The following is a 27,905-nucleotide window of genomic DNA, read 5'->3' as shown; positions in this document are numbered from 1 at the left end:
ACAAGGTGTTAATGTGGAATCAATATATTTGTTGCAAGATCACGTATTTCCTCCCACAGTCAGACTAAGTAAAAAAAGAGCAATCTCTGTGGAGATAGGTCCTCTTCAGGAGCAAAATAAATCAGCACAGATTAATTGTCATCTGCCAGTTGCGTGAGATCTCCTAGACTAGTCCAGTGACTAACAGCTGCTTGTTTCATGCTATTGTCAGTGCACAGATGTGTAAAACAGTCACCTCAGAGTTGTAGAAGTATTAGGAGTAGGTCAGATAAAGATATTTGCTTTTATGGTGTGAACATACGGAATTCTGTGTTACCGCAAGGTGCAAAAAAAATTTAAAAGGACATAAGTAAGAACTAAAAATTCTCATATGGTCACCATAATTCTGCTCACTGCACCTCCCAACAGCAAGTGACAAATTCTCATTTAACAGATGAATGGGATAATATAGTCTTACTATGTTCACTGTTATGTTCGAAGTTTATTTCTAAAACAAAGAACTCAATTTAATACTTTCAATTCAACCATCTTTAAAGGAAGAGACCCTTGGAAGATCTATTGCCACTGGAATGTATCTGAGAACAATGGCACTTTTGATAGATATAAATATTTATACATGCATGTATGACTATTTAAGGATGAATTACATCCCTGTAAATTGCACACGGAGTTTTGTGACCAGAACTGTTTAGTTAAATAGGTCTGTTTTTCTACCAGTTATTCACTTAAAGCAGTCACATAAAAAGGAAATGGTTGTTCTCATGGTGTAAGAAGAGATAAAAAAATATGAGCTTTCTTCTCTCTATCTATAACTGACGATAGCAGTATTCTCTCCAAATAATCTAATTTTTATAAGCTTTCCCTCTAAAGGTTTAGTAACAATGTGTAGACACCCTTTATAAACAACTAAACAGTTGTCAATTGAAACAAGAAAAAGAGCCAAAGAAAAACTTCATCTCCCCAGTTTGAGTTGGGGAAGCCAAAAATGCAACATTTGCTGATGAAGACAAGCTGAAATGATGCAGACTTAACATGCATTTCTCTGTCCAGTTTAATACCATAAACCCAGAAGTATGTTATCCTCAGATGTAATCCAAATGCCTTTCCTAAGCTGGTCAAAAGAAGAGCCAAGCTGAGCAAAGAACATGGAGCTCAAGTTTTAACACTAATTTAACCTTCCTGAATTGAAAGAAGAAGGTAGTTTAACAATTTCTCCATCTGTTTTGTAGTTTTGAAATAAGCTATTTTGAACTCTCTACTCAAAATAAGAAAACCTATACAAGTTGACTAAGGTAGGAAAAAAATACAGCTCAAAATCTTAGTATCCCTCTGCCCAGCCTTCCAGAGACTATGGTCAGACTCAAGAGGCAAAGCTTGGCTTCTAGGTAGTAGGAGGAAGGCAAGTGCCCACAGTCACTGGAGGAAAGCAGGTCTAAAGGCTCCCTGGTTTCTTCTAGGAAACTAGGAGCTTCCTCCTTCTGCTCCTGTTCTTGCCAGGATCTGCTTAGCCCTTTGTTTTAATTGCACTTACTGCAACCAGTGTATCTTAAGTATGGAATTACAGCCTTGTAGTCTCCAGTACTAAAACCAATTCTCATGGATTCAAAGGGAAGATGTGGGACTCAAAAGTTGCACAACACTTAGTTGTGTTTCAAGAACCATTAAGTACTGGACCTTCTGAGTAGACCTGAGGAGAACAGCACCCACTAAGTTCCCAAATTCTCCCTTTCCCTAGCTCTTCTTGTTCAAATGGTAACCTACCACTCATTAGCTCATTCACCCTCACCCTTTCTTTTTATCAGTTCTGGGTTCAACTTTGCTTTTTTTGTTGGTTTGTTTGCTTTGAGTTGGTTTGTGGGTTTTTGGCTTTTGTCTTTTTGTTACTGTGTTTTAGTGTTTATGCTGCACATTTTTTGCCATGCCTCCTTTCTGCACGCAGCACTGTGGATACCCCCAACTGTTTTAGTTATGATCCACCTGAGGATTTTCACAAATCTTGACATCTACCCATGTGGGAACAACATTAGAAACCATTTAATGAGTCATCATTATCTTCAGTCTTTCAAGAGAACACCATTTCTGCTGACAGAGTAAGCCAACATGCAAAATTCTCCTTTGAGAAGAATAATAGCAACTAATAAAATCTCCAATATAATACATGACATCAAGTGTAAGCATTACTGGTAGTCCGATTCCCAGTAGCTCAGCCTCACATTCACGTTTAACACGCATCCACTTTACATACATGTAGCCTGTATTCAAGCAATTTAAAGTTTGAGCTGCAAATCACCATTTTGTGCCAATTTTTGAAATAATGTTAAACTGCGGAGGCTAGATTCTCGTTCGCCATCCTTCCACAAAATAATGAGGTGGTCAGCAGAGCATGTAGCCAGTCCCAGTTCACCAAAGTACAGGAACATCTGCAATGAAACAATTATTATTACCATGATGTGTGCACGAATGGTCAACTTGCTTAACTATTTAGTTTACAGCTGGACTAAACAAATACACATATCTGAAATGGCTTTGCTTATAGATAGGTATGCAAAATTACACTCCATACTGTCCATTTGAGAGGTCATAAAATCACTGCACAAAATAAGTCTTTAAACAGAACTTTATACTGAAAGATCTCCATTTTAAAAAAGCACTAAAGCATTCTGGACAGAAAGCAATAAAAGACAGAATCTTGAAGCAACTTGGAGAAGTCAGCAATAGAAGAGTGAATGACTTGTCTGAACTTTGATCTGGTTTCTTAAGAACAGAAGTCTGTTCTGTTCTTTGGGTACACTGTCCCCTTCCCTACAACACAGCAGACTACTAGCACCAGGCCTGGAAGGATCAAAGAGCAAACAACAGTGACAGACATCAGCACATACCTGGTCACACAGAGGAAGTCCAACAAGCAAGAAAGGCAACACAGGAGAAAAGTACAGCAGCAGTGGAGGGATTTTGCAAGACCAATGGAGCTGACAAGTCATGAGGTCATTCCTGATTTCTGAGACCTTCACAAGGCTGCCTAAAATTAACCACTAATTGCAGTTCAACACAATAGCCAACAGAACCAGCGATGTCCCTATGGTATGCTCACAGTGCCCTGACTCTTCATTTTCTTGAAGGGATCTGCTTGGGGAAAGCATTCAGGCCAAGATTTACCTGTTCTAGGAATAGCCACTTACTATTTCGGTCAGCACATTTCATCACTACTCAACATTTTCTTCCTCAACAGCTCTAGTCTGCCCTTAGTTTAAAAAAAAACCTCATGATTTTCCATATGTAGAAGGTTGCAGGAAATTACATCCACCATCATCTCCATTACCCCTTCGCTCTGCAGCATCCCAGCCAAAACCCAACATATGCCCCCCACCTTCTATGTTGTGTCCCTTGCTGAATTACACAGTATGTCCTCTTTCTTAGATAGCAACTTTCCAAGTCAATAATAAGACCACTTTCAATCATTTTTCAAAAGAAACATAGCAGAAACGTTCACCACCTTAGCTTTTAAACAAAATCTTTCAGGTTTTGGCAGCAGCAGCAGTTCTGAAATCCTGTCAGTCTCATGAATACTTGTGAGCAAAGCTACTCCAAAAGCACTCCACTCCTCTCTATCTGCCTTTCCCCCTGCTCCTGCCAAGAATGTGTATAGAAGTCCACTGTAAGAAAGTGATTTCTTACTCCAATAGATTGTCAAACACAGAAAAGTGTGGAGGGAAAATGCCATTTAAAACAAAAGCATACTATATTAGGTATACAGAAGCACGGAATGGTAACTGATCTAACATTAAAAGAGCTCCTTCATGCTCACAGCGCAGAAGGCTAAGAAATTACTGAATGTGTTTTGTTTTGCATGAGCCCTTGTTTAGATTGTGAACTTAAGATGAAATCTGGGTCACGTATGTGGTTGCCAGTTGTACTGTCTGCAGTCTATAAAAGAAACCAAATACGCTACCAAATTATCTGTAGCACATATGTGCACACAGTCCTCAGGCATCACTGAACAAGTTCTCATTACAGTACTAAGTCAGTATGTATTACTGTTTTCATACTGCCCTAAATATACCAATGTGCTCCCAGCCTCCAGACCCAGACAGTCAAAAGTTACAGCTTTACAGATGTTTTCTCAAATTTATGCTGTCAAATTTACATTACTTACCAACATTCACTTTTTCTTGTTCCTACTAAAGCTGACCTACCTGCACAGCTGATGAATGACCAATCAAATCGCCAACCAGCTCCAAGAAATACATAGGTGTATTCTCTTGCATCTTCTTGGCAGCTTGGTTTGCCTGCTTGTTTGCCCTTCCAAAGCCCCACATGTTGAAAAACCCTGGGGGAAGAAAAGTCTCTCATTTTGGCAAAAATAACGAATACAATTTATTTCCTCTAGCTGAAGAGCCACATAAAATCTAAAAGCAGGACACACTACATGGCAAACTGAGAGAAGCATTGTACTGTGCAGCTTTTATACATCTGCATTATTTATCTTGAGGGAGGAATGAAACACAGCTACTTGTCCTAATTAGATATAATTTAGTAAACATGCTGAATTACACACCTGGATGAGACAGTATACAGATTTAAGAAGAAATACAAAGACTTCCTAAATGAACTAACTGAACAGCAAAGGTAGATGCAGGACACTAATGTTCACCTTTGCTTTGTGCTCCTAAATTGTTACTTATGCAAAGAGGAGAAAAATGAGGCACCATTTATAGTGTGTCCTGCACTATAGCATTGAAGTGTTGGCCCATTGGCTTCTTCCTTCAGATTTAAAACTATCAGCCAAACTGGAGTATAAAGATAGTACTCCACATGTTCCATTTAGATCACAAAAATACACAGCCACAGCCACCAGGTGAACTATGCAATAGTACTGACAGAAGAAAGTTGTGTTTTGTTCACAGTGCAGTTCAGACTTTATTCCCAATCCTTCCCTCAGCCCCACCAGCACACAAAACTAGAAGTGCGCTAAACTATAGCCCTGGTGCACGGAATGTAATTGGTGAGATGAACAACCTCTCAGGGGATCCCTAGAACAAAAATAGAGCAAATTAACAGCAATATCTCACTAAGGTTTCTTTCAAACATCTTGATTCACAAAAGTTATAAATTTCCAATGTGAAGCCAAATATCACTTGTTACCATGTAGATAAGCTGTCACCAGCAATACTGAAGACAGAACATTCCTGAAAAAAATGTTTCTAAATCAAGCCAGGCAGCAAAAATATATTTGCAGAAGTTGAAGAAGATGAACAGCCAGGTAGACAAGACAGACAAGATACATCAAGAAAATTATTCACAGCTTGAATAAAAAAATTCCTACAAGAGAGCAAGTCTACAGCTGTTTCCAGTCCTTAATACTAATTATATTGTCCAGAGCACCTGTCCAAGGCAACAATTGCCAGTGTGCAGAAAAGCTGCTAGCCTGGTCAAAGAGTATCAAGCACTACAAAGGAACTCCTGTCATTGGTCAAGCATAAGCAGGAAATACACAGGAAACAGAAGCAGGGTCATGCCACTTGGAATGAATATAGAGAGGCTCTAAGAACAAGTAGAAAAGAGACAAGGCAGGCCATCTGGAATTAAATGTAGCCAAGGATGTGAAAGACAACAAGAAGGGCTTCTTCAAATACATCAATAACAAAAGCAAAACTAAGGATAACGTGATAACGTGGACCTGTTACTAAATGGAGGGGGAACCCTGATAACAGAGGATGCAGAGAAGGCTGAGTTATTGATCTTTGCATCAATCTTCATAGACAAGGCCAGCCCTCAGGAATTTCTGACCTAGGAAACCAGGGTAAAGGAATGCTGGAAGGAAGACTTTCCCTTAGTCAAGGAGGATTGGGTTAGAGACCACCTAGGCAAATCTGAGATCCACAAGGCCATGGGCCCTGACCTGGGATGCACCAGGGCTGAAAGAGCTGAAAGACACCATAGCAAGGCTGCTCACAATCATCTTTGAAAAGTCATGGAGATCAGGAGAGATGCCTGATGACTGGAAGACAGCAAATGTCACCCCAGTCTTCAAATGGGCAAGAAGGAGGACCCAGGGAACTACCAGCCAGTCAGCCTCAGCTGAATCCCCAGAAAGGTAATTAAGCACCTCATTCTGGAGGCCCTCTGTATCCACATGGAGGACTAGAAGGTGATCAGGCGTAGTCAGAACGGACTCATTAAAGTCATGCTTGACCAACCTGATTACTTTCTGCGATGAAGCATTCTCTACCTAGATAGATGAGAGGAGAGCAGTGGATATTGTCTACCTCAACTTCAGCACAGTTTTCAACACTGTCTTTCCCAATATCCTTACTGGCAAACTCAGGAATTGTGGGCTGGATGAGTGGACAGTGAGGTGGATTAAGAACTGGCTGAACAGTAGATTCCAGAGGCACAGGGGCCTGTCACTAGTGGTGTCCCCCAAGGTTCAATATTGGGGCCAGTATTGTTTAACTTGTTCACCCATGATTTTGATGAAGGGGCAGATGCCTCCTCAGCAAGTTCACTGATGACACAAAGTTGGGAGTGGCTGATACCCCAGAGGGCTGTGCTGCCCTTCAGAAGGGCCTTGACAGGTTGGAGAGATGGGCAGAGAAGAACTGTCTGAAATTCAACAAGGTGTCCATGAGCCAGCAGCGAGGCCTTGTGGCCAAGAAGACCAGTGATATCCTGGGGTGCATTAGGAAAAGCATTGCAGGAGGGAATGCATTGCGGCAGGTGAAGGGAGCTGATCCTGCACCTCTGCTCAGCCCCGGTGAGGCTTCGCCTGGGGTGTTGTACCCAGTTCTGGACTCCTCAGGACAAGAGAGACATGGAGCTCCTGGAGTAGGTCCAGCTACAAAGATGATGAGGGGGCTGGAACATCTGGATAGGCTGAGGGAAGTTAGCCTGTTCAGCATCAAGAAGAGACGACTAAGAGGAGACCTCATCAATGTCTAAGTATCTGAAGGGAGGGTACCAAGAGGATGGATCCAGGCTCTTCTTGGTGGTGCCAAGCAATAGGACAAAAGGCAATGGGTAGAAACTGATGCACAGGAAGTTCCACCTGAGTATGTAGAACAACTTCTTTATTGTGTGACCGTGCACTGAAACAGACTGCCCAGAGAGCAATGGAGAGTTGTGGAGTCTCCCTCACTGGAGATAATAAAGTACCATCTGGACACAATCCTGTGCCATGTGTTCTGGGATGACCATGCTTTAGCAGGGAGGTCTGACCAGATGACTCACTGTGGTCACTTCCAATCTGACCCATTCTATGATTCTGTGAATGTCTGTACTTGAGGAAAATGCTCCCTCTAACACCAGCAACTAGCCTTGAGGACTGAAATGCCCAGAGGCAGTATGAAACATACAGCCTCAAAGTGAATCCCAATATCATTCCAAGTTCAAAGAGATGTGGAAAACACTTGCTTTTTTGTGCCAGTTGTTCATCTGCAAGCTTTTCTAGCTTTCTGCACAAGATTCTGCAACTATTTAATCTTGCATGGCAGAGGATTCAGCATTATTTGGTGCAAGGAGGGAAGGATCAAGGTTCGTCAGGAGAGGTCCTAATTTTTGTTAAACTGCCTTATACAACTGTAAACTTTAAATAAGCTTTATGACAAAGAACTACTTCACCTAGACCTTTTAATGTCCCACATCAGATCTTGAGGGGCTTATATACCCGAGCCTTCTTCAGTTTCTCTCCCACACCTGTTATCAGTTGGTTGAACACAAGACATTATCTCTTCTTACAAAGCCTGAAAGCCTCTCTATTCCTATATGGTGAATACTGGGTTTCCTGTTATGTTTTCAAATGTTCTTTTCACCCCCCCCCACTACTAGCAAACCTGTTGGAACTGGTTCAGCTGGCAACTGCTGCTTTTCTCTGAGTTCCCAAATGCGCACACTGCCATCTTCTGAGCAGGAGATCAGCTGCCTGCAAAAACAGTTGATAAGCAACACTAGCATGGATACTTATCTGTGCAAATCACCTTGTGATGTTTCTATAGGAGATAGCGAGTTACCTCAAACGAAGTGCATCTGTAGCAGAACAAACTATAACAGACTTGTAGAATAGGTGGAAAAAACAAACATTTTCAACGCCATTTTAAAAGCATACCACTATGTAAAACAAAACAGAAGAAGCTTACACTCTGCAAACACAGTTCGACTAAATGGTGTCCATTAGCCTATTTTCATTAAGCAAAAACCTTTTCTTATGGAAAAATAACAAAAGAAAAGGTACCCTATTTCATTACACACTTAGAACAGCACATGCATTTACACAATCAAGGCCCTAATTTTCATCTTCTGATAGATTTTTGCTCCATTGAACAAGAGTATAAAGGAACCTAACACAACTACTCTTAGAATATATATACATATATATACATATATGCAGCAAATTGTTCAAGTTGGCTCTCAAATCAATTTACAGCTAGAAATTCAGCACTAATGAACAAAGGCTGGAAGTTATTACTTTTTGTTGAAACATTTCAATTGTTACAAAATATTTAGTGAAAAATATTTACTGAATATGTCATATGCCTTTGCTTTACAGAAGTAAAATGCCATGAAGCTGTATTTTCACAATGTAGACAAAAGTGCTTTATCAGAGCTGATTTTGAAAACAGCTGAGATATTTTCAGCCTGTGTACCACTCTAGATATATTGGATTATAGTTTTTTCCTGTTGAATTACAATGATGAATTTTCAAAAACCAGATCAACAAGCTCTACCTAATAAAAGCAGATCGAACTGCAGATAAGTCCCTGCCCTAGAAATCAGATGCAGCTTTGTAGTCTGTCTAGTCACCTTACCAAGTTTTGCTTTTCTTTATTGCATTAACAAAATGTACCTGTTTGGAAGCTTCTCGATGTGCAGCACAGAGGAGTCATGAGCAGTTCTCTGGCAGGCAATCACACGCTTCATTTGAAGATTATATACGTATATGCCTTTCCCAACAGCAGCAAACACACACTGGAAAAAAAATTCAATGGAACAACTTGAAGAAACAGATGCTGAAAAATCATCCTGCATGTAACAGATTTCCAGAGATACTATGATGTCATCTAACCTGCACTATCCAGCTTGTTACTGTCCTCATGTTGCTGCTTTATCCCAAACATATGAAATTAGTCAGTCAGAAAAAATACAGATTTTCTTTTTTGAGCAAATGTGGGATCTCCTCCTACACTCTAAGCAGTTATTTAAGGTCTGTATTTTTATCCTGTACCTAGTACCTTACAGTATAAGCAGTAATCAAGGATACAAACAAATCAATACACTTCTGCAATTAAACGTTTATGTTCTTACACTAAAATAATGCTCTGTGTTCTGAAAAACTTTTGTTTTATCAAGAAAGCCTGAGAATACAGGAGGCTGTTTTGCATTTTGGCCTCTTTTTGAAACTTAACTGAAGCTGGACAAAGAGGCCTTGCTCAAGTATTTCAGCTCTACCAGGTACAGAAAAAGAATTCTGTCATGGGAAAGTACTACACAATGCTATGTTTTGCACTCAATGCTTTTCTTCTGAAGAGTGCACGCATTCCATCTCACAACCCTCATGACCCTGAGAAGCCAGAAACAGCTTACACATCTTTGGACCTGGACCCTCTTGCTAGTTGTGATGATCTTAGAGCGGGCAAATGTACACATGTATGTACACATGACTAATATTCAGTACCAGGAGCATGCAAAACGCTTCCATTCAGTACATTGTTTGAGTTTTGAACATATCTTGTTTAGGTGATGGTATGCTGGAACACTTCCCTGAATGGCCTGCTTCCACTTACACAACCCAAACATCTGTGTCTCATAAGATGTTCACACTACACATCTGTCAACATTTGGTAAAAATTGTAACCTACTGTCTTTGACTAAGATTTTCTATATATATGCAATGTTTTGACACTGTTGAAAACTCTTTATCCAGGTTTTTGTTCAGAGTTTCAGGTTTTTCTTATGTACATCTGTGTTGGAAGCATTGAAACTGTTAAACAGATTTCTGATAGCACCATTGCCAAATCAAGAAGAAAAAAAAGCCCACTGAGCCAATCTGTATTATTTTCCTATTTTGTGTGATGTTCAAATTCAGTGGTCTTCCACATCACTCTTCCATCATGAGTCACACAGTCTTACAGCTTTTTATGGAGCACTCTTCTTTTTTCACAAGCCTTGGCAAAATCCTGGTCATCTCAAACCCCAAGAAAATAAAAGATGATGAAGCATAAATTGTACATCTGTCTTAAAAGGCAACTAAACAGAAACACACACGTATCAGGGCAGCAGATACACTCCCTAGCACTGTTTCCTAGTATTGCCAAACCTTTACCACCCCATTTGTTTCTGAAATCATGTTTTGCCTACAATCTCAGGGCCAAACTAGGCACATTCATCTTCTCCAACAACCCAACTACCAAGCCTGGAACACAGAGAAAACACCTATTTTGTATTATTTTTTTTTAACATGAAGAACAACGTTCTGCTTTTAGACTGCAGGTAACAAAATAAGACATTATACAAATACATTTCTTCACCAATTTTTAGGTAGGACCTTTACAATGCACAGCTCTGCCTTAAAACACCTTCTATTTCAGGATTTAACACTAGAACCACTCTTACTTCTCACCATTCAAAATTCTCATGATGAATAAAATTCCCACTAATTTGTTTAGTTCAGTTCCAGGCATGGAAGAAAGCCTTCAGTAGCCTCAGATTCCACACTCCATGTTTTAACAACTTCTGACCTTCTCAAAATTCTTTGCCTCTCCCTTAAAACACATCATGTGTAGCTTTCAAGCAGAAAATCAAAGTATTTTAAAGTCAAATTATAGATCTTACCCTAAATAAAATTTGCTTTTGACTCATTGTAGAAATAAGCATTGGCCACACTGGAAATCCTACCTTTAGATATAACCACATCTTTTTTTCTGTCCACAACCCACAACGTTTCTCTCTCCAGGGTTTTAGGAATTCAGGCTTTTCCACAGTTTTGATTTTGTTATAGCTCATATCTTTGAATACATTTCCAGGAATCCCTTTCTTAATCATTCCCCAGTAACTGACCTACATGACAACTATGAAACGTCTTTTATGTTGCCACTAAAAGTTGGTAACATTTCACAAAGTAATAACCTGAGGACTTTTAGTGTTTGCTGAACAGTAACTGGGTTCTGACAGAGTATTCCGATCAAGAACTTACATCCAGAACATTATTACAGTAGCCTGGATCCTGGACACGCGTTTGAGTATACAACTGAGCATGGCCCATCTGAACAGAAGGAGCAATACTAATTTACTATTAAGCACTGGCATATGACTGTTCTTAAATTCACTCCATAGTACCTTCAGATATAACTGTTCAAAGAGGCACATTATTGTGAAAACTGCATTTCCAGAAGAATGGAATATGAAAGATGTATGCCATCAAAACACACACCTCCTATTTATTTTTTCTCTACTGGTACTGTAAACAGTTAATAAATCTTTGTCACTCAAAAAGAAATGCTGTTGCTGAAAGTCCATTATGTTAGTTCCTAATACCATCAACATATTATAACCTTCAGTTAGCTCAACAGCCAATATTTTATATAAAACCTCTGGACTGTATAAAAATAGCTGTGCACATTTAGAATTCTCTCATATTAAAACAAGGAAACTGAAAACACAAAGCAGTTGGTCTTCTGTGGTAGGGTCATCCTAGCTTACTTGAATTAGTTTACTCTATTTAAAGCTTATTACCTCCTCATCAGATGTTAGGTGTTGAACTGAAGTTTCATTTGGGCTTTGGGATAACTTTATTTCTGGCTGTATATCTGGATGGACAGAGGAGTCCCAGAAGTTGCACTCAGATGCCTGCTTTGTCCAGTCAAGCGCATCCCAAACTATTAGCTCACCTACGTGAGAACCTGTCACAAAAGTCAAGTCTGCAGGGGGGGAAGAAAACCATTATATTGAAAAACCACATTTCACACAAAGTAACAACCCTAGAAAGGTAAGAGTTCCTGTTTTCATGTAAAGCTATCTACAATGTGCAGTACATAACTGATTGGACTAAACCCCCTCTCTTTGAGTAAATACTCATTTTATTACCTAGCACAGCTCAAATGAGCAAAAGGAGATGAGCTCTCCTGTAAAATTAAAACTAGGAAGAAGAACATTCACTGACCACACCGCACAGTACTGTGTAGCAAAGGCAAGGAACACCACCAGAAGTATGTACAAGTACTTCAACTCCATTTCTACATAAAAAGTCCTTCTATTCCTTGCACAAGTAGGTGTTTGGACACCCCTCAGAAGCAACAAAGTAGGTCTATGCCATAAATAGAATTACAGATCACAAATTAAGTGGGTGGCAAGGCTGAAGTAGCTCGCCATGAATTTGTTTTTCATACATGGGAAGGAACCACTTCCTAGCAATATTTAATGCAGGTAGCATATTGTCTCTTTAAACCAAACACTGCTTGCTCTTGGTAATCCAAAAGGAGAAAATGATGACACAGTTACGCTCAGAAACAAGTACCATAGAATCAAAGGGGGTTTTTTTCCAGCTTCTTGTTGCCTCTGTAACAAAGCCCCTTTGTGCCAACCAGGCCGACACAGATACACCCAAGGACAAATACACACTCTCTATTACACCAGTAATAACTTGTTCTGGGTTCTGGATTCTGTGTCAAAAAAAAAAAAAAAGAAAAACAGAGTAGAAGGGACAGGATTCTGGATTCCTGGTAATACCTCAGTACTGCCCTAATGAGCAGCAGAGACTGTATCGTCTTCCAGACTCTCTATAATCTCTATGCAGGCCCACATCTGCACTCTCAGAATCTTCAGTTACCTTGTGACAACTGCAAGGAACATGGCCTTGCATATCCCATTTTAAGAGTCAGAAGGAACAAGGGGAAAAGTAGCCTTTTTGACTTTCCTAACAGAAAGAAAACTCAGAGCTCCATTTCCATCAATGACATTACCTCTCTTCTACTCTGCAACTTGCCTGATTTTGTCTCATTTTTAATCCATAAACAAGTTATATTTTGACATGTCACTACCTTTGCAGCTACACAAGATGGTATATCCACTAGTTAAGTAGTTTCACTCCAGTTAAAACTTGGGTCCGAAAAAACTCCATAGGTTTATCCCACTGGTAACTAACAAAAGCAGTAACATTATAAAACAATTCTTACCATTGACGCTGACTAATGACAAAATGTTATCCTGATGGTCAACAAGGCGCTTTACTTCAAAGACATTCCAACCTTCAGATTCATTGTTAGAATCACTCAACCTAAAAATTACTTCAAAGAAAGAGAAATTGTCTAAATAAGATCTTTCATTCAGAATAAGATGGAACTATAATAAAACACATCATTTTCAGAGAGACACAAACTAAAACATAAGTGAGACAATATAAGAGCTATTTATGGTCACTCATGACATCAAAAAATGGGAATGAGTTATTTCAGCGTTATCATTAAGGCCTCTCACTACTGCAACTCTAGGATAAAACATTTCAGCCTAGTTACTCTGAAATGTAGAGAACTGGTCAACATCAGAAGCTGTAGAAAGCAGAAGTGAGAAGTATAAGACATTTTTATGGATAAGTGAACTAAAAGTCAAATGTTTCTTGATGACTCATCTCACTGAAAAATTAATATTCAAAAGGATGCAATATTCTCTAGTAAGGCAATTGAGATCGTCAGGAATTAAGACTTTATTTTAACCAGGCTACAAATTTCTTTTCTATCTCAAGGGTACTGCAAAAGAAGTGTGGGAAGTTCAGATGGAAGTTTACATTGTATACCAATGTCTAAACACAAGAGGACTATTCTTAATTTGTTCCTGATTCTTTGATCAAACTATCAGGTTGCTAATTTTTCAACAAAGTATTTAATCATCTTGAGCAACATCTGCTTTTTCATTGATATAATGTTCTACTTTTGCTCTTGGATTTTATTCTTTATTTTGAAATTTCAATAATTTTACACAGCACTTATCAAAAAGACTCTCCACCAACACCTAGCCACAGATAATTCTATCTCCAACTGAACAACAGAAATCATCACACTGTCTCATTATAGCTTCTGATTCTGGGATAAGGAGGCTCTAGAGAATCCTAGTAACTGACAGGTCAGATAAGCAGTCCCAGACCTTCTTCAGCAGGACAAATGTCAGTTGCCCCAGTCAGATCTGGACAGGTGGCACTAACACTGACTGAGCTGGCGGAGGAGCTCGCCAAGCCACTCTCTGTCATTTATCATCAGTCCTGGTTAACCAGGGAGGTCCAGTCAGCTGGAGGTTGACCAGTGTGACATCCATTTACAAGACAGGTCAGAAGGAGGATCCAGGGAATTATAGGCCTGTCAGGCTGATCTCAGTGCCAGGGAAGGTGATGGAACAAATTATCTTGAGTGTAATCACGCAGCATATGCAAGACAACCAGGGGACCAGGCCCAGCCAGCATTGGTTTAAGAATGGCAGGTCCTGCTTGACCAACATGAGCCATCAAGTGTGCCCAGGTAGCCAAGAAGGCCAATGGCATCCTGGTCTGTATCAGCAGTGTGGCCAGCAGGACCAGGGCAGTGACCATCCCACTGGTGAGACCACACCTCAAATCCAGCTCTGTCCAGCTCTGGGCCCCTCACTTGAAGAAAGACATTGAGGTGTTGGAGTACATCCAGAGAAGGGCAACAGATAGGAAAGGATCTGGTGCACAAGTCTTAAGAGGAAGGAGTTAGGGTCATTTAGCCTGGAAAAAAGGAGGTTTAAGGAGACCTCATGACTCCCTACAACTACCTGAGAGAAGGTTGTGGAGAAGTGGGGACTGGCATCTTCTCCCAAAAGGACAAAAGGAAGTGGCCTTAAGCTGCAGCAGGGGAGGTTCAGGTTGGACATCAGGAAGAAATTCTTCACTGAAAAGGTGATCAGGCATTGGAATGGACTGCCCAGGGATGTGGTGGAGTTACCATCCCTGGAGGTGTTCAAGAAATGACTGGACATGGCACTTAGTGCAATGGTTTAATTGGTATGGTGGTGTTCAAGGTTGGACTTGATACCTTGGAAGTCTTTTCCAACCTTAATGATTCTATGATTCTAAAGATAGAAAAGTTTCATCTACAAGATTCCTAATGAGATTAGTATTGTCTCCTCTTTGTAAAGAAATGGAAGAAGGTTGCTGATCACACACTAATACCATTTACTTTTCGTATACAATTCCAGCAGTGTGTTTTTTACACATATCTCTGATAAGCAGCTGTTATAGTGGAACATGAACACTTCACAGAAATGCAACATACTCACTTAGCTGTTTGCCAACAGCTGCTGCAACACAATTTTTGGGCAATTCAACCAAAGCACTGATACCTTTGAAAAAAAACCAGGGGATAAGGGAGGAAAGGAAAACCACTGGTTATAACACAGCAAATTGTTAACTCCTTATTAATAAAGTTCTTAACAATCTTTCTTCCACTTAAAAAGTTATAATCAAAACAGAAGCATATTGCCTGAAATGAAAGTTAAATGGCACCAGAATTAAATAGATTATCTCAAACAGAGGCGAGGTCAGGACTTTTGGTCCTGAATCCAGCAGTGAACATCAAACTTGCAGTGAAACTGAAAGTAAATTATCTCTTTATTTTAAATACAGTTAAGATATTTATGTCCTAATGCTGGACAGTATTAAGGACACCATGACAATTTTTAAGATTCTAAACAAAGGCAGTACCAAAGTTATTAGACACTGTACATACCTCAGTACACACAATTCTAAAATACTGTGCAGAGCCAGCTGAAGAAAAGTAAGGCCTGAGATAAAATGTCCAACTTGCTGTTAGTCTGCCTTAATCCTGCACAGAATTCTCCCAGTCTGTGCCACCACACCATTACAGAAAAATTCCCCAAGGAATAAGCAATCTCTTTCACCACAAAGGAAGCATGCAGTTAGGATAGAAGACAAGGCCCATGCTACACATCCCATTGATTCCTTGTACCAAAGTTCCAACAGCACTTCACACAAAGCACCACAGCACCACTTTCAGCTGGCATTTAGCATAACATTTAATACTGAATCAAAAGAAGTATTAATATCCTCAAAGATTCAGAAGGCTTTGCCTACCACTACTCTATTCTATGATAAAAATAAGGACAATATTAGTTCCACCTTTAAATGTGATTCACAGCTTCACAGGTTACTTGGTAAAGCACGGCAATAAACATGCAACAATTTTTCTTCATATGGACATACAATATGTAAGTTTATTAATATAAAAGCAGGATTGACATTGATATCTGATTACATTTATTATATTCCTATCAAAACCTGCATTTTCTACATAAAAAGTACTGGTTCTTAATAATAAAAAGTAATCTCTACTGTTCCACTACTACAAAGCTCACTTCAGAGTAATAGAACTCCCACTCGATCACACAAAAAGCCAGTCAAAGGATCTGGTACATGCTACAGCAAACACATACAGACCAGTATCCAAGGTCTAGCCCTCTAAGTCCAAGCTATTGTACAGTTACTGAGATTTGACATACTCTTTAATTCACACAGCACAGGAGATTAAAAGCAGTCTTAATTCTGAAACTATGAAGTCTGACATTTTAAAAAAGAGCAAGTGGCTCTAATACATAATGTTATCACTAGAATTAAAGGAAATCTGCCAAGTTGGTTTTGCATCATTATACAGATCCATTTTACTTGCACTTTAATAGCTATAATGAGTCATTTACATTTTTACCTGCATCAGTAAGATGACTGGTCTTACACAAGAGATCTAATTTTCGGTTCCAAACACATAGATCACTCCCTCCAGACAACCATACATCCAGTCTTTGAAGAACTGTCAAACACTGCAGAACAAAAATCAGATATATGTCTCCTGCAAAAGTTCTACAGGGAATTTCTCAGTTAAATGATCATGAGCTTTAGTTAAATAAATCTGTAAGTACCATGAAGCACAGTATCCGGGTATCACTTCCCTGAGAAACACAAATTTAATTACATATGTTACATTTTTCATCAATAATGCAAAAACCTATTTTTTCATTGCTTTTTTCCTCCTGTTAACAGTCAAGAACTACTTTAAATGTAGGTTATCTTTTGCAACACAGTAACAGAACCAAGCCATAAAGTTACCTTTGTTCTACGTCCTTTCAAAAAGAAAATTGAGGTATTAAGAGTTCAAAAAACAAATTAAGATTTACACCCACTTCTCAGCCACTCATTATGTACCACTGCTCACACCAAACACAGCTGTTCATTTTAACACCCGTGACCATAGGACCCACGAACCATACATAACAATTATTGTATATAACAACACAACAGACATTCATAGGGTTTCTTTAGCTTACCTTTACAGTAGAATGGAAACATGACACTTTCTGAACCTGTCTGCCACTAGTGCAGTCCCAAACCTGTCTTTATTCATTAAGGAAACTGAAGGGTTTCTATGCATTATAAATATAAATGCTGTGTTTTTGACAGATTAGGAAAGAGACTCAGTCTTCTAAACTCTAACTGTCTTTTCAATATTTGGCTTAAATGGCATATTAATAAAGGTCTGTTATGGATTCATATTTGTAGCAAGGATTGCATCTACTTGTGAGCAATAACTAGTAAAACTCCTGTGTAACCCCATTACACCTGGTAGGTATTATTGGCCAATACATTTTGAGACACCTGCAGCCTGTCTCAGTGCTACATTTAAAAGAAAAAAAAAAAGCTGATAGGAATTTGAATATTCTCCAGATCAAAGGATACAATAACTGTTCTATCAGCTGAGGCTGTTATAATCAAATGTTTTCTTTCTTCAAAAGAATCTGACGAAGAAAATGGTGCTATAGCTGTAATTTTGTGTGTGTGTCCATGAAGTTCAAAAAGTTTTTCTCCAGTCTGAAAAACAAAACCATGGAAAACTAAATGTAAAATATGTAAAATGCCTACTGTAGCATAAAACATAGGTATCACATAACTTTTGAAAGCAAGAATTTTTAAGAGTCTAAAATCCTCCTTTCTAAAGTAATTTATGGATTTGCTTCTTACTACCTTCAATGTTATTCAAGATTAAATAACATACTATGCATAGGCTTAAAGGACATAATGCAAATTACTCTGAGAGTAAAAAACCCTCTAAAAGCCCTTAAGAACTAAATTCTGTATTAAATTTATTTAATTTTAATGCAAACATTGGCCATTCACCCATGAATACTATGGTAATTCAAATTTGTTGATAAACCCTCTCTTGAAAAAGTCCTTTTTTTTTTTTTTTTTTTTTAATTACTAGAAAAACTTGACCTATGTTTATGGTAAACACAGTACTGTCAACTTCCTGCCAGCTTTGTTTAGTATATACATTATCTATAGATTTAAGATGGTGCTTTAGAAAACCGGAGCTACTTCTGCTATGTTTAGACAGCAAAACTCCACAAACAAACATGCAGAAGCACACTGGCATTTTAAACACACAACTAAAACACAAGGTAAGTTTAGCAGCAAACTTCTTTACAGCTGTGAGTTACTGTTTTAAATTATTACAAATCCTACAGAAATAGAAAATGGAACTCAGTTCATAAGCTCAATATCTAAATGAGTTTTACATTCACAAACTGCTCAGAACACTGGGTATATATAATCACATATATAGGTTTTAATATTCAAAACTCCTTTTCCAAATTATAGAATTAAAAAATTACAAAAGGCCCTTAACAACAGCAAAGTAGTAACTGAAACTGCTCAAGAGACATTTCAAGTCTCCCCTTCTGTATTTTAAAATTACACCATCATAAATGTCACATAAATTTTTCAGAATATTTTTAAAAATTTACAGTCTGACATTTTTTTCTTCCTCAATTTGAATGTTTGATACACTTTAGACAGTACAGCATGTCTCCCCTTCAGACTTCTTATTGAACAATGTAACTTACATACCAGACCTCCTTAACACAATTTGGCTTACAACAGGTCTAATGCTCAACCCTTCTACAATTCTGTCAATGATACAGAGATACGGAGCAGAAGACCAGATCAGCAGATGTCACACTAACAGAGCATCACTTCCATGATAAAACTAATGCCTTTGTAAGGTTTTCAAAAGTTACAAGATTTTTATCACAGCAAGCACTTAAGGCCCTGTTCCTGCACTGCATGAAATGTTGAACTTCTACTGCCTTTGGTTTCTTTCCAATACATTTTTGTGCTAGCTCACCATTTAGCCTAATCAGTTATACCACAAAGAGGTATCACTAGTAAAGCTACTGAAACAATTTCATCACGGCTGGGCTTCGTGAACGAAGATTTGAGAGGGGCTCTACCCACGCTTGCTACAAGCGCGCTGATGCACCTAAAAAAATGCACTGCGCAGGCTCGAGGGTTATACCCACACTTGTAAAAAAAAAAAAAAACCTGAAACAATTTAAAACTTAAGTATATATAAAAATCCTGGCAGGCTTGGATCTTCTTACATATTTATTGAGTTACTAGTCAACATTTTGGTGTTAACTGCAAACACACAACACACTTCTAAAGAGTAATTAAAGGCACACATTCATACACACTTCTCCTTTTCACATTATCATTTAATATAAAATCTCTCTAAAATCACTATGTCTTTCCAAAACATTATACTTTCAAAACTTATCCTTCTCTTGAGTTCACACAGTTTTTCATATCCTAACTCTCCTTTATAAACTAAAATTTAACAGGCTCCCTCCACTTGTACATTTTCAAACAGCTCTGCAGCAACTCTTATTTATTCTGCTTTTTCACTGCTAGGCATTTCTAAGTCCTCTCCACAACTTCTACCCTCTTCAGAACACACAAGCTAGCCCCCAAAAAATCACCTAACCTGAGCATTCCACAGACATACGATTCCATCATCTCCTGCAGATGCAAACCTGAAGAAAAAGAAACAAAAAATCGTAACAAACTGAAAACTTCAGTATAGCATAATGTAATGGAAAAGCAGTAAACAGTTATGGAAGAAAAAATACTTACAAGATATATCAGACTGTCTTTACAGAATAAATATATTTGTAAATCCCAATTATAGTTTCTAAAGTCAGTACATTTGAATAGGTATTTCTCAACATACACTTAATATAAGAACACGATGTAAGAATTCTAATATGTACTACTATAAAAAGAATCCCACATAAAAGAACCAATTCTCTTGTTTAAAAATATGAGCTCTTAAACACCAAATAACAGTGAACTCTAAAACCAAACACTATTAGTCAGAGTCAACTGTAAGACATCTAACAAGTACAAACCACTCATCTGAGTTCAGCCCAGGAACAGAGTAGATCAGGATTTACCATTGCAACTTAGAGTGTGGCTTAAAAGAACTTCAAAGGGCAGCACATTTAAGGTGCTAAATTTGACTTCTGATAAAAATCCACATGAAAGGCATACCATATGAAGAAAACACAAGTTCAGATTAGCATGTTAATCTCACATGAACAAAATCTGACTTGAATTTAATCTTTTTCTCTAGGTTACAATGAGTATCTAACCATGTGCCTACATATGCTCCTTATGGGACACCTCATTTTTTTGCAGTCAATATCACCATCATCTGGTGATCACATCTTGTCTGTTTCCTGAAGGAGCAAGGGATGGTCAAATGAGCAACAAAAAAAACTATTCTTAAAATGTGTTATGAACTCTGACGAACGTTGAAGGTGGATAGGGAGGGGAAACCCCAGGCAAGAGGCTTTTCTTTTTACCCCTTGCTCCGGGGGGCGCATGCCCTCCATCCCCTCCCACCACGTGGTCTCCAGGGCCCCCAGAGAGACCAGGAGACGAGCTGCTAGCAGGGTGAGCAGGCATAGAGAGTTTTATTGTTCTCGTAACTGCTTAAATACTTTTGGGGGGGATCACAATGTAACCATTAGGAGTCCAGGAGGTCTTACAAACAACCCATGATAACAAAGGGTTAACAACCAATAGGTAGGCTTTCAGTTATCTCTCAGGACGTTCCAAAGTATAGTGAGGGATCTTGGGAAGGAGAAAGGTTTACACAAAGAGTTATAACAACATTTTGGAAGCATAGTCACTATAACAACATTAAAACTTCAGCATATTTTTCTATAACAAAAGCATACTGCAACAGAACTCTGTTTAATTTAATGTGCCAAATGCTAGAGTGTTACATGCAATTTTATTTCAGTCCACTTTTTGGAAGACCCTTGCTCAGGCTTAGTCTTTCTTAGTGATCTTCCAATCAATATGACCCCTACTTCATGTTCAAAAAGTACAAGAGCAAAGGAGAAAGAAAAAAAAAAGAAAAAGCAAAAAAAAAGCTCACCAGCTTTCTCTTACATTCATACAGGATTTATTTAGTATCTTCAAAAACCAATCTGAGAAAATTTTCCACTCACTGGTTTTAGCTGAGCCACTGAGAAAACAAGAAAATCCTTCTGCAAAATTCTCACTAAGATGATATTATCTAAAGATCTGAAGCGTGAAATTTGGCTTACAATAGTTGACAAAAAGCACACAATGGAATAGCTGCAGAAACTAAATAAAAACATTTCAGAAGCTGAGTAACAATACTAATTTTACTGAAAAGAATCAAGTGAATAATATTATCAGGTGTTTAACAATCCAGAAAATACCATATTCTTGATAAATAAAAACTCAGAATTACTGCCCAGTGAAGCAACTCTATTAAACTCCTCAAACTCTCAGAATATTAACCAGCTATATAACTTACTCCTTATCCATATGCTATGTTACAGCCTATATTAAATGCAGCCACCCAGACTTTAGCTTTACAATGATTATCATTAGTTTAGCTTCAGTAATTTACCTGCCACCAGAGAAAGAAGCTCAAAATGGTAAACAATTTATTTGCATCACACAGCAACTTAAGAATACTCTGGTATTTCTATAAAAATCAATTACATCTATTCAGTATGTGTTTTGAGAAAACATAGTTTGATAAAGAGTTATTTTAATAACTGGTCTGGGAAAAAAAGCACTGAAGAAAAGCCACAAGAGTTTTCCATTTTTATAGGAATTTTCTGGCAGACTACTACAATGCAGAAAACTAAATTTTATGGTAACGCACGTAACTTTCGTGATATATATATTTATGACATTAACGATAAAAACTGACATGCTAAAGATCCTGCCTGCATTCTTTTGTGAAATTTATATTTTTATATATATATATATATATATATTACGAATCTTATTAGAAAACAGGATTCTGTGGGCATTCCTGAATTGGAAGAGACCACTTGCATGATCTCTTCCAATCAATATGCATGGGGAAGAACACAACCTTCCTTCACAAAACACCTGCTATACACTGCTAGGATTAAAACAAGTTATTATCCATGTTAACTTTGTGTAGTGTATTGATGAATATATTAGAAATTCCCTTCTGAATCTAATCCATAAAAGATATAAATTACTACAGCTCCTTACCATAACTGTTCTTGCCTGTTACTTACATTCTTAATCTTTAAACGTTTTCTATTTTATTCTCCACATCAGCCAAGAGTCACTACATTTTATTACTGACTAAAGAATTCACAACCCTACTTTTAAGGCAGATAATTATTTCTTCTCTTGTAGGATCAAGTATAATTAAAGAACATGTAAGGCTAATTTAGAGAAAACTAGAACAGAAGCCAGTTGTAATGTACAACTATCATAATTCATTCTCTCAGTTACACTTCCAAAGTGACAAAGGCAAATACAATAACTTCATCTCTGCTTCATAGCTGAAAACTGACCGAGAGAAACAAAGGAAAAATCAGGTTTCAAAGAAGTACAGCCAGTTGAATCAGATCAAATTGGAAGAGAAACGAAATGCAGAGATTAGGCATATGATGAATTTTGCTAAGCAGTCATTCTGAATAATGTGATGACAATGTCAATATTTGAAAAGTTAAAAAACCCTGCATTAACTAAAGCTCAACTGAGTCAAGTACTGTAGCTTCGGAAGAAAGTGCAGCAGAAGATTGGAAAGAAAGGAACAGCAACCAACGCTCAGTATTGCTGAAGATGTCATGTCTAATTGCTACAGTGTATCTAAAGGAGCCTATTACAATTTTTCATAGAACCAAAAGGTGAATAACAGCTATTCTCAGTTCAGAAACACAAAACACATGTATCCTCTCAGAGCAGAAGTGGACACTACTGCATGTTGTCCCGTGAGAAAGGGTCCATATGCATGTACAGAAGGAACACTCAAAAAGGAACAGACTAAAAAGAACATTTCTTCCAAACAAATGACTTGGCACCAAGAAACAACTCATTCACCATTATGTTCTCATTAAAGTAAAATTTACAAAAGAAGCCAAAAGACATAGTAACATACCAAGAAAAGGGAGTGTTCATCCCTCACTTTTTATAACTCCAGTTTTTCTTGCCCTCCCCCACCAGAAATAAAAAGAGAATACTACAAATATTACTACATTTTCACAAATATTCTCTGAAGTATTGTCAAGGACACTGTGAAACAATTTGAAATGGTATTTCATACCTGCAGTCATCTATTTGCACTAGAAATCGTACTATATCTTGATGACCTTTCAACACAAGGAGCTCCGTGTAAGGATTCTGTATTTGTTCTTCACCAACTGTCTGTACAGAGGATTTCTAAAATTCATAAAAAATGAGTTAAAATTTGGTAATTACATAATTATTTTCATCAGGTCTTTGTAACCTCTAACAATCTACATACAGACTCATGTGTGAAGTTCCTGAAATACCATTTTGCCTTAATGAAAATCGTTAAAAAATATATAATTTCTTACTATTTCAAGTAAATAATAGCTTTCTATTGCATGCATTTTAAATTATAATATGGTATTTTCTGTTTAACAAAGCATTTTGTACTGCTTTAATTGCTAATACAGCATGATGAAAACCCAGTTTGGTTATGAGCTGTCATGTGGAGCCAGCTTCATGACTCAATTCACCATACACTCAGGTTTTCATTAAATTACATATCTTATGAGAGGTTTGTGAACCTCTCATATCTTTCATCTGCTGTTCAGTTTTAAAATCCTATATAAAGACAACATATTTAAAACAAATAAGAACAAATGCTGTTCTGTTACATAATATATAAATCATCCATTGCTACTCTATTCAGAAAATACCAAAGCCAATCGGTTAAAAAAAAGTAGAGAATGATTAATCATTTTATAGAACAGCATTTGTAATTACCCCCACCTAGACTATTAATTAAAAGGACAATCAATCACTTGAAGCAAGCTGATCATCAGATAGGGTCAATAAAATACTGCACAGAACTGCAGTTTCAAGGAATAATAGTTCTGCTAATCTCAATCAGTTTGTTTCAAGACAACTTTTTTGTAATTAAGGTCTTATATACTGTGAAAAAACTTACTATTAGACACTACTTTTTAAAAAAACAAAACAGCTCAATAGTAACTCTGTGGCAGCACTCTTCTCCTTCTGGATTTATTTTACACAGCAGTCAACATCATCTTACTTCCAAGACTATCTCCTCTTTGAGGACTTTAGCAGAACCTACACTGTAAAAAGGTAACTACAGAACACTGTACAGAAGGCAGCACACATGATAGGTAATATCACAGCAAGGACAAATGTATTATTCTCAGAAATTGGAACATCTTCAAGCAGGATTAATAAATTATTTTCTATTACTTTGATATTTTCTATTACTATGATACTGGTCTTCATAAACTAAGAATAACAAGATTGAAAAATGGCAAAAGAAACCTCTGTTTATTTTGAAAAAATTAGGAGTTCTTAATTTTTAAATTAAGCTCTTGTGATTTTATCTTAGGTTTGTGCTATCTGATGCATTTCATGAAGAAACTGTTCCTCATTTTATGCAATCACATGGGAATAGCAGTTTCCTTTTAAAATAATGCAAGTAGAATCTGCACAGATAGAAAGAGAAGCTGGGACAAACTTGAAAACTTGGAGTTCAGCCTGTTAAAAGGTAATCAAAACATGCCTTAAAAAAATGAATTCTAAATATTCTAAGCAAATCTCAGTACATTTGCAATACTGTACTGAGGAAACATACATTAATATTTACCAAATTTACCAAATATTTACATGAGGATTCTTTCTCTGAAGAAATCTATTTTTTTTAGAAACTATTAATTGGACTCTCTTACAGCAATTATGTTTTTAGAAGGGAAAGCTGAAGAGTGATGCCAATGGAATCCATTCCCAACTTGCATGTTTTTATGCAGGACCTGTAAGCATCACTACAGTAATCAGTTAAAAAAAAGAAAAACCAAACCAAACAAAAAACAAAAACAAAAACAAACAAACAAACAAAAACCACACCACAAAATATTAATCCAAACTTCAAAACTTCCTATAAATTCCCATGATGTAAAGTGTTTAAAAGTAGGATTTTCAAATGCAATTCACCAAAAACATGGAACACAGGAGTACACATACATACTGATTTTATGCACCATGGAGCATGATAAATTAGCTACTACTGGCCATGACGGCCATTGACCCACTTAGATGCCTCCACTTCCAGAACCACCCTGCCTAAGATGATACCATGACCATCAGCTGAAGATATTCAGGAGCTTAAGTCTAAATTACTTTCAATTCCATTGTAAAAATAAAAATGGGCAAGGAGAAATTTACATTTCATGAACTCAGGATAGCCTTGCTAGAGACTTTCTCTATTCACCCAGTGTAATGCCCCTCAACACATCTGTCTGAAGTCATACCACATGAAACACCCTAAATCCACAGCCCACACACTGCTATGGGCTTTCTTACCTATTTAAGAACTAGTTATGAAGATCATTAGCTGAAACAATATATCATAAAGTGGGGGGGGGGGAAGGGGGAAGTTTAGGGACTACCCCTTAGCAATATTTGTTATACAGTTTTTCCTCAGAGAAGCAAAATTATTACAGTCATTCCACAAAACAGTGCTAACAATGAGAACAAAAGTCCTGTGGATCAGGTTTAACCAAGCTATGAATGGCAGAATGGAAGATTTGGGCCACATCTTGATTCACATTCTAGCACATCTTACAAAACTGCATCATGTTTCCCATCCTCCTTTCAGAAACAACTGCACACAAATCTGTTAAATATGACTGCAATGCAACCCACATTCTGACTGGTCACAAAAGTCAAAGACATTCCCACATGTCGTCATTCCAAACTGGCACAAATGCAAGCTTCCACCAAAGTAAGTACTGGCATTTGAAGTCATCCATGACACTGGCATGACCTGCTCATGAACAGCAGCTGGAAAATAACTACTTCCTCATACTTGTCTAAATTACAAAAGCACTATGTGTATGAAGCCCGTTGACATTGTTATTGTTAAGTGTCTGAGAACTTCACCAGACTCTTAGAGACATGAAAATCCCAACAATCTCTCCCCCAAATCTAGTAAAACTCTTAACCCAAGTAGCAGGAAGGATGCCAGTGCACTATGTTTGTGCACTATGTAACAAACTGTGTTTCATGGATGAGAAACTAAGAAGTGCTAGAAGACTACTGTGAACTACTATGACACGTAAATAAGAAGTTACTGCAAATAACAAGTCACTGCCTACAATTTATATTATCAGTCTCATTGAGGGCAGGACGTACACGCAGTTCTTGCAGCTACACAACACAACCCCCGCCAATAAGGGGGGAGAGAGCCGGGATGCTTCCAACAGCTCCCGGGAGAGCTCAGCGTGGGTGTTCTGCTCTTCACAGAATCAATTCACCACCCTACTGGGCACCTCATTCCAATATCAAATCACCCTTTCTGTGAAGAAATTTTTCCTGATGTCCAACCTGAACCTCCCCTGGAGGAGCCTGAGGCCATTTCCGCTCGTCCTGCCACTTGTTGCCTGGGAGAAGTGACGGACCCACACCTGGCTACAATCTCCTTTCAGGTAGCTGTAGAGAGTGATGAGGTCTCCCCTGAGCCTCCTCTTCTCCAGACTAAACAACCGTAGCCCCCTCAGCCTCTCCTCACAGGACTTGTGCTCCAGTCCCTTCAACAGCTTCACTGCCTTTGCCTGGACACGCTCCAGCACCTCAATATCCTTCCTGAACTGAGGGGCCCAGAACTGGACACAGTACGCGAGGTTCGCTTCTGTGCTTCTGCCTTCCCCTCCTTCTCCTCCACTAAGCCCATAACCAGTTCTGTCAGCCCAAAGGCCCCGCAGGCCGAGAGCCGGCGCGGAGCACGGCCCAGACCCACCCCGCGGGAAACGCCACGGCCCAGCGCATCCCGCCCTCACGGCACCGCCAGCCCCGAGCCTAAGGCTCGGCAGCCTCACCTCGGCCAGGCCCTGCGGCTCCCGGCCGCCGCCGATCAGCCACCGCAGCATCGGGAGCGCCCCGGCCGCCTCCCCCCGCCACCGCCGAGTCAGGCACAGGCCGCTCAATCGAGCGCCGCGCCGAGACCCGCCCGCTGGCGGGCGGGGCCGGGCACGGCCGGAGCAGTCGATGGCCGAAGGGGTGCCCTGTGAGTCACCGTGTGGGCACAGCTCCGCATAGACGGCCAATAAACCACTTTGCTGGCGTTTTATCTCCCTGTCTCCCGATTTCAGAGGAAATTTGTGCTATTATCATTCACCATATTGTAGACTGTCACATTACAATTCATTTATTAACATTTTATTGTGACCGTTTTCATCTCTCCTTGTGAAGCAGAACGGCTGCGAAAATGTTCTCTGGGGAGAACATCTTCCGTCCTCCCTTGCTTAACCTCCCCGAGGCCTGTGATGCCCCTCTCAGGTTGGAGTAACAAACCTGATTAAACTCACCTGACTTGTTGTCCTGCTGCTCCCCCACTGCACTTCACAGAACCACAGGCTCATGGAATGTGTCAGGTTGGGAGGAACCACAGTGGGTCATCTGGTCCAACCTCCCTGCTCAAGCAGGGTCATCCCAGAACACATGGCACAGGATTGTGTCCAGGTGG

General features: G+C 38.7%; 1 protein-coding gene across 2 annotated transcripts; it reads right to left on the bottom strand.

Moving 5' to 3' along the window:
• Positions 1-8: 8 nt before the first annotated feature.
• WDR41 (WD repeat domain 41) lies at positions 9-27,905 on the bottom strand. Of its 2 annotated transcripts, none has more exons than XM_050328760.1 (13): positions 27,748-27,905; positions 23,478-23,593; positions 19,827-19,875; positions 17,744-17,875; positions 17,335-17,397; positions 16,719-16,830; positions 15,277-15,339; positions 13,164-13,274; positions 11,725-11,909; positions 8,840-8,961; positions 7,830-7,918; positions 4,194-4,327; positions 9-2,420 (listed from the first exon to the last, which is right to left on the bottom strand). In XM_050328760.1, the coding sequence occupies exons 1-13, from the start codon at positions 27,799-27,801 to the stop codon at positions 2,268-2,270; spliced, it is 1,383 nt and encodes a 460-aa protein (XP_050184717.1). In that variant the 5' UTR covers positions 27,802-27,905; the 3' UTR covers positions 9-2,267. The 2 variants fall into 2 exon arrangements, with proteins under 2 accessions (XP_050184717.1, XP_050184718.1); XM_050328761.1 differs by lacking the exon at positions 27,748-27,905 and adding an exon at positions 27,259-27,351.

This window comes from Myiozetetes cayanensis, unplaced genomic scaffold (assembly GCF_022539395.1).
Source record: "Myiozetetes cayanensis isolate MyiCay16 unplaced genomic scaffold, myiCay2020 scf4, whole genome shotgun sequence".
Lineage (NCBI taxonomy): Eukaryota > Metazoa > Chordata > Aves > Passeriformes > Tyrannidae > Myiozetetes > Myiozetetes cayanensis.
Note: the sequence above shows the minus strand (reverse complement) of the source record. Positions and strands in the feature narration are given on the sequence as shown.